Consider the following 14,940-nt stretch of genomic DNA (forward strand, 5'->3'; position numbering starts at 1 on the left):
TAAGCACCGATTCTAATAGATCGTAGAATGCAGAATCTAAGGCATTTGTTTTAATATCGAGCACTAACAGTGAAGTGGCATCAGCTTACAGAACAACAGTCTGAAACTTCGCTTTAGAAAATTATTCCGTAGAAAGTCCACAGCATATTCGAGGGATTTGTTAATATGTCCAGCCATTTCTTACATTGAAGATTGAACTTTTTTATATCTGTAAACCCATAGAATCTCTCATCTATTCCTGAACGATGTCATATCAATTACTTCATTTTTTTATTGCTTAAAGTTGTCCAAGTCGTGACAAAATATTGGATTTCGTGAAGTCACTCATCAGCGTCGAGCGAGTAATACGCATGACTGCTATTTTGACCGGTGTTTCATTTCTCGCTGTTTTATTACTTTTTCTAGTTGCGTAATGGTTTATATCTTCGAAATACCCTTATTTAAGGTATATGAAGAAATCTATTCATCACCAATTTATATAAGAAGTAAAATAACTCAACAAATTCGGTGTCCATCTTTCCCTACGACAAAGTGTCCGTCTTTCCCGCTTTGACCTCAGGATTCATAAGCCACCAAAAACAAGGATTTTTAAAATTTTCATTCCCTTTCTTTCGCCAGTTTTTTGCTTGATAATAACGACAACTCGTTCATGTCATAAAACTTCCGAAAATATAAACAATGCAAGTTACAGAGTTTAAGATCCGTAGTAATCAAATTAAATCAACAAGGGTGCGCATTATTGAAAATTTGTTTTGTTCGTGAATTCAACCAATTTTGCATATATTACACGAAAAATGTTCTCAAATATGTTGTTTTACCTTCAATTTGGATTCTGAATTGTTGAATTTCTCGAAAATTACCTTTTTCATGCATTTATGAGAAGTGTCCATCTTACACGCAGTGTCCGGCTTTACCTACCTTCCCCTACTTATTTACATACTTCGAATAATGTGTCAGTAATTTAGAATGATCGTGCTCAAATTAACGTTTCACCACAGCAAATGAATCAACGGGCTTTCTTGCACCTTAACACGGAGTTACATTTTTAAACCAAACCATAAAATGCACAACTGCATCACTTTGAGCTGATGTATGCCAAAAATGCTCCAGCAACAGGTTTTATACCATCTTACAAAATCCCTTCCTGATCCAATTTAGTAACAGGAAACAGTATGGTATGGCAATTTACATTTTGATTCGCCCTTATCAAGGGCTAATAGATATCAGTTTCATTCCCAGTACACACCAACCAGCGCCGAGCAATGCTGATCAAATTCTAATGCGGAAATATCATTGTCAGCAAACGGCCAAAGTTGGTCCTATTTTGGGGAATCCTTTCTAAAGTACACGGTTTTCCATTTTTCGTCCAATTCGGAACATTACCGGAAACGACCAGACAAACCAGAACCGGCGCTTTAGTAAAGGCTAATAAGGCAAAAAGCTTCACAAAACGTTTGCGTAGAAAACCAAGCCAACGAACAAGATGAGGAGAGCTTGGGAGCGGCGTGGGAAGCATCTGTTAATTAAATCCACTTTTCTCGTGTTGATTTTTGATCAAAATTTTCGACCGAAAACTGCACCGAACGGGCGCTCAGCTTGCCTCCGTCAAGAAGCACCTAAATGCCGCTTGACTAATCAAATCATTTTGGTAGAATAACTAAAACAAATTACCAGCATCGTTAGAGCAGAATGGGGATCGGGTTGGATGGGTTTTGTCTTCGTCACCCACGGGCTGTTCCTGGCCGGGCCCCCAACAACCCCGAAGCTAAACTAGACCAACTTGCACTAGGTACGGAACCAACTCGTCCTCAATCGGTCGGTTTTGCGTTAGCTAAAGTTTGCGACACAAATTCGCCAGCCTCGCCGGTGCCGGCCATTTGAGGTGGGCTCGAATTTAGCAAAATTTGCACAGTAAACTTTTCACCGCAGGCAAATATCGACGAAATTGTGTAACCAAACAACGAACCGAGCACACTTTCTGTGCGCTTATGTTGAAGGTGCTTCACTAAGCGGTAGCTTTCACAATGTAGCGAAAGACAAGGAAAGATTTTGGCATTCAGTGATGTACGGGGAAGATGTATACACCGAGGGCGGGATTGGTAAAGGGAGCAGGAGACATAAACGTCCGTTTCCAGCATCTTGACAAACGGGCTCATCTATCCGCCAGCAGCGTGAATTTACAATTTATGAAGAGCAAACAGCTTCAGTTTACTTGGTTATTCACATCCCATGCAATCCAATGATGGGAATAGTGATTGAGCGTTGCAGTTCACTTTATCATAACCATTTATCGCAGGTAAAGTTTTGCTTCAGTTGTTCATAAATTTTCATCAAACCAAAGCAGCAAACATGTGATTTTAACATGTGTGATTTTAAAAATACATTTGTTGTTTGTAGCTTGAGTAACATAAAGCTACTGTTCATCTACTTAACAGAACTTTTCCTTTCCTGTTGACCAAACGAATTCCAATGCAATACTCACGGCAAGGGCTTTCAACAACACTTTTATTTATTGTATTCATTAAAGACACTTTTACCCAGACACCGACTTTTCCAAGCACTTACATCGAAACGGCAACGTTGAGATCTTGAAAGTTCTTTGGCAAAACTAAGAAAAGTTTGTAACCAGCAAACGACTCACAATATTTTCTCTGCGCCACCTAAGGATTAACACATTGTAGTGCGCATTTTTTTCTTGGATTCAGACTTTTTTATGTTCACACTAGCTGGCACGACAAAGTGAGTTATTGAAAAAAACTAAAATATTCCATTATTGCTTTGTTACTTGGGATAGTTGTATCGTGCCAGTATCCCCTCAGGATCCGATCATCGAGTGTAAACCGCCAGGCACCTCACACCAAGTGTCAAAGTGCTGTGTACAACACAACAACCATCCTGCTGTTTGTATGGGAGTTAGTAAATCATTATTAAATTAAGTTTAGTGTAACATCTGAACGATTTTTAAGTCTTAAAACCTATTCTCATACCACCATAAGGTGTGTGCAAAGTTTCGTTGAAAATGATCCAGCCGTTTCGGAGGTTTCTCGCAATATCCGTGTAAAACAATATTCGACCGCATGTCCTCGGCGCGGACCAGTGTGTTTCGAGAAATGTGCCGCAGATTCAGCATTGCATCAGATGAATTCAGGTATCATGAACGTTTTCAAGCATCATACCGCAGTCTTGGCTTTGGCTAAGACAGATTCGGGAAGGGGTCCCGTGGTCTTGAGATAAAGTGTGAAACCCTGTAAACACCGTGACACGAGATTTATATATATATATAGATATAATGATAAAAATCCCACTTATCCTACTGTCTTGAGTGTTGATGATAGAAATAAATAAATAAAAATGAATCAGATGAATCAAAGGTTTAAGTAATTAATTAAGTTGTTTACATAAAACATGCTACATATTTTATTATGTTTATCGTTACAGAACAATATGCAGAAATCCTGAAATTCACGGACAAAGAACAAGCTTATGTTTCATGTTCATGTTAGCTTAATTGTTTTCATCTCAATGTTCTATACATTATTTCTTTGGTTCTTTTGGTACTACTATCAACCCAGCCTTCCTATTCCAGATTTACAATACTATTTTAATGACAAAACCCATTATGATCATTAATCCTTCACATCCTATTAAATTGGTTCATAGGTAACGGCACTAACACTATTTCTAATTTTCTGGTCTTTTTTTCTGGAAAAAAAGTTGTCCAATATCAAATATAATGAAATTTAAGGATATTTTTAATGCTCAAAGATTCCATTGACATGCGAATGATTCAGCTCAAGAGTAGAATAATTGGAAAATATTTTAAAGGATCATGTTCTTCGGAAAGCTTGGAGCAACAACAATTATCTCTTTTTGTTGAATAGTTTAATGGACCGATTGAACTAAACTGCTGAAAAAATCACAATTTACCTTGCAAATTAGCAAGGTGTGTACAGAAAGGTGCTTCAATAAAAAAATTAAAATAAATGCTTCAAGGTAAGCTTGTGGCTTGCATCCAACATTCAGTACTTCACATTTCCTAACATTCTACTACTCTCTTCAACCACCAATATCAGCCAAATGACCGGTACTTGGCCGTAATACCAATATTGAACTTTTCAAATTACTTCCGGTCGTTAATTTTCAATTTTGACCTGCAACGTTCCACTTATTTTCCCAACACACTGTGAACGCTTCCTATCAAATGGTTCAAATCTATGGTCCGCAGCGGATCATGCACGAGAACCGCACCAAAAACTCACTCCAAAATTCTAGCTCACAAAATTTCTCCCCGTTTCGTGCAAGCATTGCTTTCCCGCTTCATCAAACGGCCATTGTCACTTTTTTATATGGGGCCGCGATTTTGAGAACCTTAACTCGAACGCGGCGCAGGATTGCATTCGAACTGTGGAAACGATGCAAGTAAAGCCAAGCAGCCATTCTCGCTCCCATTAATATTCCCCCCAGGTTTTATTGAATTTTGTCCAAACAAACCGGAATGCGCGAACCCACCTTGGTTGGGGGGCTTTTCCGGGCTGTACCATGGTCCGTGTGGCACGGATGTGGAAGTGTTCCAGACGGAAGCCACCGTCAAACAAAGCGAGAGGTTTAAAACAACCGGAATGGGAGACGATTTTCAGAGCAAATTCTAACTACCGCAAATACGCTTCCCTGTTTCACGTCGTTGCTCGAAACGGATGCATGTGTTTGTGCGCAAAAAACGTGCGCAAAAACTTTCAGCTCACATATCACCTTGCCTCTTCGGCGGGTGTACCGGCACCAGGTACCGGCGGGGAGAAAAACCGATAGTTTTCCCTGAGAGATTCTGTTTTTTTTTTTGCCTTACATTGCACCGATGATTTATCAGTTAACGAGCGAAACTTGCGGACGTACAACGCTCAGAAAAGGCAAGTAAAAGTTGGATCCAATCTCGGTTCAATTGGTTGGTTTACGTTTTCGAGCAGCGGACACGTCTTTCCACACACACAAGAGCGTTTGGAGATTCGGTTCCGGTACGTCAGCTGGTCCAAATGGGCGAGAATAAGTTTGAATTTAATTGAAACATATTGAAGCAATCCGATAGTTCTCCGGTGAAATGCACCAGCGAAGGGGTAAGTGTTAGCCCCTTTTGCCACAACATGCAACTCAAAGGATAAACGACGGCCGAGGCCAACATTGACGGGCATAGATTTGCATGTACAGGTGCGGTAGACTTTCAGATAAGTGGTAAAAGTTTCCGTTCGGATACAAGCGATATGAAAACTGATAAAAACCGTCGACAAAGAATCACAGACATGATATTCCATTGTAACGAATTCATCAATTCAAGTCAGAAAGATGTCCATTATCTTTTTGCAGTTTATTACACAAACGAAGCTTTCAATTTTTTCTGCAGGATATGCAGACTTAAATGGTTAATATTATTAGTAGGTTGTTTTATAACTTTTATCATTGCTTATGATAGCCCAGTATTCATAAAAAAATCAGTCTAGTAAGCGTGTAAAGAAAATGCGTTCAAACTTATTTCGTTCAGCTTATATCGTATAACTTTTAAGTTGTTTAAGACGACTCTATAACCCTGAACATGATATGTTTAATCATTCTTAAGCAATTCTACTTTTTCGATATCCTTTCATTTTCACAAAAGCGAATAAAATGTCAACTAAATTATTTATTACTTCTCGTCGAACTGTTTGAAACTTGCAAGTATTATTACAATTTATGGATATTTCAAGAAGCTTCTAGAAGCATGAAGCAATTTAATATGAGCCAGTCAACGGAATCATTCGCTACGATCAGTGGTGAACGAGTGTATGAATACAATCAGATCATTGCTTTGCTATGTTTGCTATGCGAAAATTGAATGAAATCACAAAAGCTTCATGTGACATCAGTAAGGACTTTCTAAATCTGATCCCCAATAAGACTTTTCACCTACACACACTGTCACAACAACAACCGGCAGAACGGTAGAACCAACTATCGCTTACTGCATCTGCAATTCAAGTGCTGATACACCCAAGCCAGGCAATGGCTACATTGCCACAATTCCCATTTTGCTGTTAATGACTTTTAATTTACTGCTACAATGTGCATACACACCGGCCAACCCCGGAAACGCATTTGTCTCGTTCTACGCTGCGGTACTTTGTGCCAAACGGCACTTTGAAACCAGCTTCCGATGGGAGAGAAGTGTCCACTTTGGCTGCGAAACGGTACGGTGACTCCCGGTTCCAGGCACGATGATGTTCGTTTTGGACCTCGTATAGCTAATTAAATTCCGAAACATCCTCCGTTTGCGCACAACCAGCAGAGAGTCATGCTATTTCATTAGCTTTACAGTCGTGCCTCCGTCCACATAGTGTCTAGCAGCTCCGAGAGGAATGAAAACTCTTCGGAGAGGATGGTCGCTGCAATGTGTAAAAAAACTCCCTCCGTGCAGTTACCTCCGCCCATCTTCACGTTTAAGCGTCAGTGGTTTGATTCTGCGGGTGTCAAGCGCCTTTGAGTTTTGTCACGGAGCGGAATCTGTGGCAACAGCCATGTCCGTGATCGGACTGTGCGGGATAAAGCCGACTCGTAGGTAGCATGGTCGCGAAGTCTGCGGGAGCATTTGCTAATCAACTCGGTAGTGTACCTTGGCTATCCCTAATCGTTACGCAGCAACGACTGACGATTGAACAACAGCGCACTGTGCAGTATTTGCAGGGATTCCAGCATCGAAATTCTCGCAGGAACAATTACCCACATTCCCAGCATCACAATCGATGCACCGGATATGCGAAAGCAACACAATGGAAAGTGGGATTTTATCAACGCCAAAGCTGAAGGCATTCACCGTTGATTTGTTGGAAACATGGACAATGTGTGAAAGGATGCAGCTCAAGCCTCTTCCACACTCCGATATACCCGAATGTTATAGTGTGAAATTGCGATGAACGGAATGTTTAATTGGGATGGTTAATTTGAGTTTGTACACCGAACAACAATTTAAACGTTCGTTTGAAAACCCCAATCATTGCGTTGATTTAGTTTGAAAGACGGATTAATAAATTTCTATGAAATTGTAATAGCAATAATCAAGTAGCGATTCATAATTCTTGATTATGTATGATTGTAAATTGCACGCATAAGGTATCTTTCATTTCCCGGCCGAAATTATGTTTATTCTCAATATGGTTTTTTAAATGATTTGCTCATAGTAGAGCAGTGAAAACTAATTGTAAACCAGTTAGCTATTCAACTTGATTTACAATACCTGTTAAACATTTGGCAAAAGATACGAAAAGCTTATCCACTATTTATGCATGTGCAATTTTTCTCCCTAACTACTTTAAAATAAAAACATCTAACAAACAAAATGTTGTTCATTGAGTCAAGCCACTTACTATGAGGGCATGACATTCTTCATACAAGTCATAGAATTATTCAGGGGTTTAAATAATGTCATTCTCGGGATGATGCAAAGGATCAGGACGATGATCTTAAAAGGCAAAGAGGAGAGTATCGTAGAAATAACAATATCAAGAATGTTCAACTCTTTCAGAGATTAAATCCGCAGCAATTCTAATTATTTGAAACGCTTTATTCATTTATGCATACTATCAAGAAGTTTTGTACAGCATGCACTTGTCTATTAAAATGTCATACCCCTTTTAGCTTCAATCTTGAATCACAAATCACAACCGTACATTTAACATGAAATCCTTCCACCATTCCTAAATCATTTCTCAGCTTTGCTTTTTGTATCGTTAGCTTTTAGTTGTTTTTATGTGCACTATAATTTCATGAGGTCCGTCCGTCACCACTCACCAGCAGGCACGTTTTAATTAAATACAGAAATGTTTTGCATTTTCCGTAACGGAAGAGGATTGCTTTCAGGGGTTCGGATTGCTATGGAACTGGACATTTCAGCGAGTAGACACAAACTGAGACAGCTTCTAAAATGTCCCAAATGTACTCTGTTCACTCAGTCACCAGTTCTGGAAAATCGATAAAACTCTGGAAAATGGGGTTTAGAGTCCAGCTTTTTCTCGAAACTGTAGCATATTTGAATGAAAATTAATCTACCGCTGTATACCGGTTGAGGTGGCAAAGTAACGCGAATTTTGCGAATAACAATTTCAGAATACTTACCACCATGTTGTTCAGCGTCAGTGTTAGCTCAGCTTTCGGTCTCGACGGTTGTGAAGTGCAGTTTGCTCTCAGCACGTCTCCTGGCTCATAGCGGGTATGTTCCGTCCACAGGGTGGGCCCACTGTCGGGTAGTTCTGCAATAGGAAAATGCACATTTTAAAGACATCAGATGGCATTATTACAGATAACGGTCAATCAAACATTTGCTTTACTTTTGGTAACTGTTGCGAGATACGATAGGCTTAATCGCCAGGGAAGATGACACAATACGCTTAGCAACTTTGTCTTGGCGGGAGCAAACCCTCTGTTCCAAGAAGGCAGCTCAACTCGACTTCAAACTATTCAAAAGTTTCAAAGGCGAAAGCCAATAAAATTGAGAATGTCATATTCATTCGCTCACTCGCACAGTCGCAACAGTTTGCGATTCGCACAATGAAGTTTCGGGGCCAAGAAGTGGCAAAAGTTTAGGATTTGACCCCATCCCAGACAAGAGCGCGTTGATGAGATCAACCAAAGTTTCCACATAATTATGAATAATTGAGCGAGTTTTGCTCGTAAAATCATCCCGCACGCAGAGAATTCGCACGCTGCGTAACATCATAAAACTCGTCCGGGCCGAAGACTCGTTGATCATGGCACGGGCAGCCAAAGATCGGGTCTATGATGTGTTGGAAAATCTAATTTTACTATTATGAAAAAGTGTTCAGTCTGTCAAAAAGACAAACCACAAGAGTGTGAATTCTTGAGAACACAATAATATTCAACAAAATAACTCGAACTGAATACGAACTGCCCCTAACATATGTGTTATTTTTATCGAGTAGAAACAAAACCGATGCACTTAATCCTAGCTGAGGTTAGCTCTCCGGTTTTGCACAGACTATGATTCAAGATACTAGAGTAACATTGCGATGATGTAAAACATGGGAACCTCAACAACGTTCATAAAAGATGTATGCCAAAGTTCGAGCGCCGAATTAAACCCTATAATGTTGCACGTCACTCCACTATTCAACAGCCTCTCGAAACGAGTGGTAGTGATATAGTATCGCCAGACCGAAATTGCCCCTTTATGCTACCGGACATTCCCCACCGTACACCGCAAAGAGCAGCTCGGTTCAAGTGGGTTGCTCTTCAACTCGACCATCGTTACACAGTTTGACACCGTTGAACCGGACGTGGCTGCATGATGGAGAAAACCCAGTGTAGTATAAAGCGGTAGAAATGATGAACGGAAAAATAGAAAATGGTGAAAAATTTCTCCAAACGACAAACTGGCCGCTCTAGACCAAGACGGAAACGATGACACCGACAAATGTTGGTTGCCGGCGAATGTCGGAGCAGTGAAACTGTGCCGACCAGGTCCTTTTAAATAATGGTTCCTCTAATTGACCTTTAAATGAAATCATGTGACTAATGTTGTGCGGTTTCCCACTTAGAGCGTTTGGCTGGGTTTACCATTTGAGCCCGTGTGCTGGGGGGAAGTTTGCGCAAACTGAAGGCCAGTAGGTTAGAGCATTGGGTGATGGAGAAAACTTAGCGATCAATAAGTCAATGATAACAACATTTAGGCGGGCAAATTGGCACCATAGGACTCGTTTTAACTGAAAGTACCAGACGATTGCTTGCTGTTCATAAAAGAAATGCGTTGCCGCACAATGAAAATACCGTTATTTCGACATGAGAAAATCCATGTGCATTAAACCTAAGAATAATGGCTATTATACTAGCGAGATATACTAAGTAACATAATTCATATGTCGCATAAGTCCATTCATAAGTATCATAGCATAAGGATTGTTCATTCAAGACATGTTGAAGATATTTTCCGTACATGCGATAATTGAGTTAACTAAACAATCAACAAATGTCTCAGCATTTTACACTCATTGACGAAACATGGTTGACGTGGAAATCTAACAAAACATACCCGAATGAGCGCTTTAATTGATTTCCTAAATTTACATCCCCTTTACCAACTGAACAACAAGAGCTAACTTTGTAGAGGAAAGCGAACTTTTACCGAGTCATATATCACACAGCTTCAACTCGCATGCCACACGATACCATGCAAACACACACACACCGACGCATACACGATCATTAATGAGCACAGACCGATCCCTCTCTTCCTCATGTACGATAAAGGCAAATTTCCGGCAGCTCTCCAAATCGCTCTCCGCTGTCCGTATAACATTCCCCAAAACCCAAACCAAGTCGATTGCTTTCTCCTTTACGTGGAATGGATGGAATGGGTTGTGGAGATAAATGGAGCCCGCTAATACTGCTTCGAAACCGGATCCACACCCGGGGCAGATGCTGCTACAGTAGGTGGAAGGTATTCGCAGCATCAACCCTAGCCAGGATCTGTTGTTGGCTTGTTGTTGAAGATGGATGGATATCTCATATTCCATTAAATCATGATCTAATTCTAATAGAAGGCTCATCAATCTTGGCCTGTAGTAGCGCTCTTCCGGAAGACATGTGAGGATGGATAAAAAATATACATGCGTGAGAAGCGTTTAGAAAGAGCAAAGTTCAGCTTTGTGAAGCTGTTGTGGGGTGACATTAACGATTAATTAATGAACTTTGTCCCATAAAGTAATCTGAACTTGAACATCGACTCTGAAGTGTGTTCAATTCAAATATTAAAAATTAGTCAAATTTAAATTGGAGGCATTAAACATATGTTTTAGTTTATTCCACAGTTGGATAAATATTTTGTCGAGGTTTAATAATTTACAAGTGTATTATTCAGTACTTAGTGTCGCGTGTTTGCGTTTTTAAGTGGAGTTGGTATTCCATAATTTATTTTCGCCTCCAATTAATCCATCCAATCTCCAATTAAAACAGTCTAAAGCCATATTACTCTATAATTATGATCAAACTCAACCGTTTTGCCTCATAAATCCTAAACGTACTTCATATGTTGATTTATTTATTTATTTATTTATGTTTTTATTTATTGATTGATTGATTTATATATTTTATTATTTATTTATTAATTTATTTATTTATTTATTTATTTATTTATTTATTTATTTATTTATTTATTTATTTATTTATTTATTTATTTATTTATCTATTTATTTATTTATTTGTTTATTTATTTATTTATTTATTTATTTATTTTTAACTTGTATACACCGGCTCAACGCTAAGATTACGGGTAATATCCAGAAAAAAAAATTACAATATAAATGTATGCGTTACTGTTTTCTAAAGGAATGTAATATCTTACAATAAAACTAAACAATACGATAATACTTTACCTTTACCACTTTTTGTACGGGTAATTTTCGTACCATTCTATTATATATGAGAGCAGATTCCATGTAGATTTAAAGATATTTGTTGCCAAAGTTTTCATTTATTGAGATTAGTATTTGCATGAGTTTTGGATTTCTTCAAAGTTTCTCAAAGTTGTATTATAACTCAAGTGGTTAAAAATGGAATAAACGGAAGAAGGAAGAGCTTCTGGTTTCATATCATAAAATCGGATTGTGGTTATGTGATTTTCGATTGTTTTAGGAAAATAAATTATATTACTAATAAGTTAAGTAAAGTGCTTATTTAAATACATGTTTGATTATATTATAAAAGAGTTAAAAAATAAAATTGCTGATCATGTGTCATAGTATATTTATTGACTTCAATTTAACACAAATTTTAGACTAGACATAACAAATCTGGATTAAAGATGATGTAGGTCCACACTTTTCTTTAAGTAATTTTTTGAACAATGTTATTTAATGGGAGACATCAAGTACTGAATCAAAATATTACAATTCAAAGCCAACTCTACATAACTGCACTGTTTTTAAAAGTCACTCAAGCAATGATCTAGCCTATTGCCCAATAATCGGTCTGAACGAAGCGAAGAAAATGTTGAACTCACACAACACTCAGGGGACCCCGAGAAAATACGCCCAGAATGTGGCATCGATTTCGAAGTGTCTTTTGAAATCGGAAAAGTGCCATTGACACTTAATAAGACTCGGTGTCGCCTGGCTATCCTATCCGCTGCATCACAGCATCGAAGCGCCTTAAAAACGAACGGAATGTGCCACAGTAAATAAAACTCTGAGACTGTTCTTCCTTCCACCCGCAGGGAGCGAACAGAAAATCACGCTCTAATAAGAGAGTGGATTTTTCGATTTTTATTGTTCCGCCCGTTCGATCTCCCCTTGCATATCCCCACCGGTTGAAGAATTTTCCGCCATGTTGCCTTAGCGCTGTTGCCTCAGCGCTGTTGCCAGCTGCTGTTTCATTGCGTTGCTAGTGAATGGACGCCGTCCCCCTCGCTATCACGGTTTTATTTGTAACAGCATCCGGAATCCCAAACAACCGCATTATTCCTGCTCTGAACGATGGCTTGCCTGTACGCCCCCAAGGAGCACATCATCTGGACCCTCCTTAGGGATTACTGTGCTGTGGGTCCCCAATACGCTTGTCATCTGCAGGCGACCACGAAGACGCGTCTGCGACACTGGAATCCCATCAAATTCCTTTGCACTGCACTGAAGCGAAACAAATAAACAGACACTCGAGCCACTCGGGATCGGGAGGGGATAGTGGTAAGGAGACCTTGATTGCCTGATGTGGTGGCCAGCAGTTTTGTACTGTTCGCTCAAATATTTTCATCGGCGGTATCGATCGATCGATCGCACACACCAATACTTCAGAGTGTTGTTGATCGGTCGAGCATTGCAAAATGGAAAATAGAGCAACAAGGTATCCTATTGAACTTTCCTTTTTGAACCAAGTCTGTTAGTTATATTATCTATTCTATTTTCATAAAACGTTCGTACATCTAGGGGTCTAGATGTAGTGTAGCATTAACATTTGCTTTTTAAAATCCAATTTTCCAATTATTATCGAAACAACTAATGGGACCATTATTTATTGTAAATTCAAATGCAGAGAACTCCGAAAAATGCTCAATTTTGAACCAGTATTCTCACGCCAAAGCACCAAATAAGATAAACACCTATATCGATGGAAACACATCAAAACCACGGTGCGGTAACCGCGCCCTCCAAACCAGGCCCTCCATTAATAGCAAGCCCATTACATTATTGAGAGGAGACAAATGGAGATTACGTTGCTATTTCCGAGATTGATTTATTGGTTCATTGTAGACCACGCGCGTTCGTTCTTTGAACGCTTTGTTCGTTCACTTCTTGGAGACGCTGAATGTATCATCCGCCAACTCAAATGTGAACCAAGGTTAATGAAGCTGGATATTGAACGTTGTCGAAGCGTGACCGGCAAAGAGGATTACACGACACCCAACAGCACGATGCTGTCACGAGAACAGAAAAACCAAAAAAGGTGAATGTTGATCGGTATGCAATCGATAAGAGCATAGGATCGGTAAAATGGTTGCTTTGGCTCTGGTACAGTAATTTGATAAAATTTGATAAAAATAGCAAACCAAGGAAATATTATCGTTTGTGGTGTTCAGTTCTTTAAGAGAATCTTTTTTAGATGCTCAATATTTGTTGTATATATCTCATGTACACTAGATAAAAATTTAAAGCATAACATTAGTTCAAACGAAACACAATATTGTTTGATTAATTTTTTGCCATGTCCTTTGTGTACACTATATTGAAGAAAACTAACAAACATACATTTTTGTTCTATTAAATTTATCCACACCGCTTAAGCACCATGATGATGTCGTCATACTAAATGCAAAATGTTCACTATTGTTAATTCATTATTAGAATCGAGCATTCTATTTCGTCCGTTTGCATATACAGACACAAATCCTAGAACAGTACAGTTGGATTGCAACTTAAAGTTGAAAAGCGGTGTACTTATCAAATCACGAGTAAATACGTGTTTCGCAAAATTATAAAACGATGTTTATGAAGAATTTAGTTCATTGGTTGAATCCAATCGAGAAAAAATAACAATCTTTCGCATTAATTTTGCTGCAAATGGTTCACTAAAATAATTGAAGTGGAACAAAGACTCTTCCGGTGAATTTCAATATTCATTCAAATTTCTAGAATAAATATTGCTCAATGCTGGCAAAAAAAATCTTCGAACAGAACGACAATGCATAGGCTGTTATTGCTTTAATCAAATATTAAATGAACTGAATATCTTGGATATCGTACTGTGTAACATTTCACAAAAATCTTACCATTGAACAATAGTCATCACTTTGATCACAGGAATTTTCGGCTCCTTCCGTTGTACAGACAATCACTGTTTTAAACCATCCCCCCTTCTTACCGATTGCAATTCATTGGATACAAATTTAAATACACATTTGAGTGATCAAAATAATTACAATTTCTCCATCCGTGTAAGAGGATTACACTCGGCAATACTTTCACGCTGCCTTTGACTTCCTTTTCAATAGTAGGTCGCTTTGTGCGTAGTCAAGCCAAACGGCAAGTATTCACAACAAATTGATAACATAAAATTTGATGCTTCCTAACGCACGGGCAAGCAGGCGGACAAACGACGCTACCTGAAAATACGTTCCACAGCGACAACAACAACCGTGGCAACAAAAAATGGCATTAACAATGCCGACAATGTTGCAGCAGTAGCGGCAGCGGCAGCAGCCGGAAACGGCTGGAGACGCACGAATCGCATTGATGTTGAATAATAAATGAAATTCCGCCACCACGTAACATGCGGCGAAAAATGCCGAGCGTTCACATCAAACCACTTACAATAAGCAATAATATCTGTAATATATTTTACTTCCACCAACCACCAGCATGCCAATACGGGTCCACCTATGCTGACGCAACGTTTACATTCCTGCCCGTCAACATGCAG

At 39.0% G+C, this 14,940-nt stretch overlaps 1 protein-coding gene across 4 annotated transcripts in view; it reads right to left on the bottom strand.

The window, feature by feature from the left end:
• LOC120895909 overlaps positions 1-14,940 on the bottom strand; it is a 140,352-nt gene that overhangs the window by 31,208 nt on the left and 94,204 nt on the right. For all 4 annotated transcript variants that reach the window (XM_040299650.1, XM_040299649.1, XM_040299648.1 and 1 more), the window contains one exon: positions 8,134-8,267. In XM_040299650.1, the coding sequence (XP_040155584.1) occupies positions 8,134-8,267 (134 nt within the window). The remainder of the gene's footprint in view (positions 1-8,133; positions 8,268-14,940) is intronic.

This window comes from Anopheles arabiensis, chromosome 2, assembly GCF_016920715.1.
Source record: "Anopheles arabiensis isolate DONGOLA chromosome 2, AaraD3, whole genome shotgun sequence".
NCBI lineage: Eukaryota > Metazoa > Arthropoda > Insecta > Diptera > Culicidae > Anopheles > Anopheles arabiensis.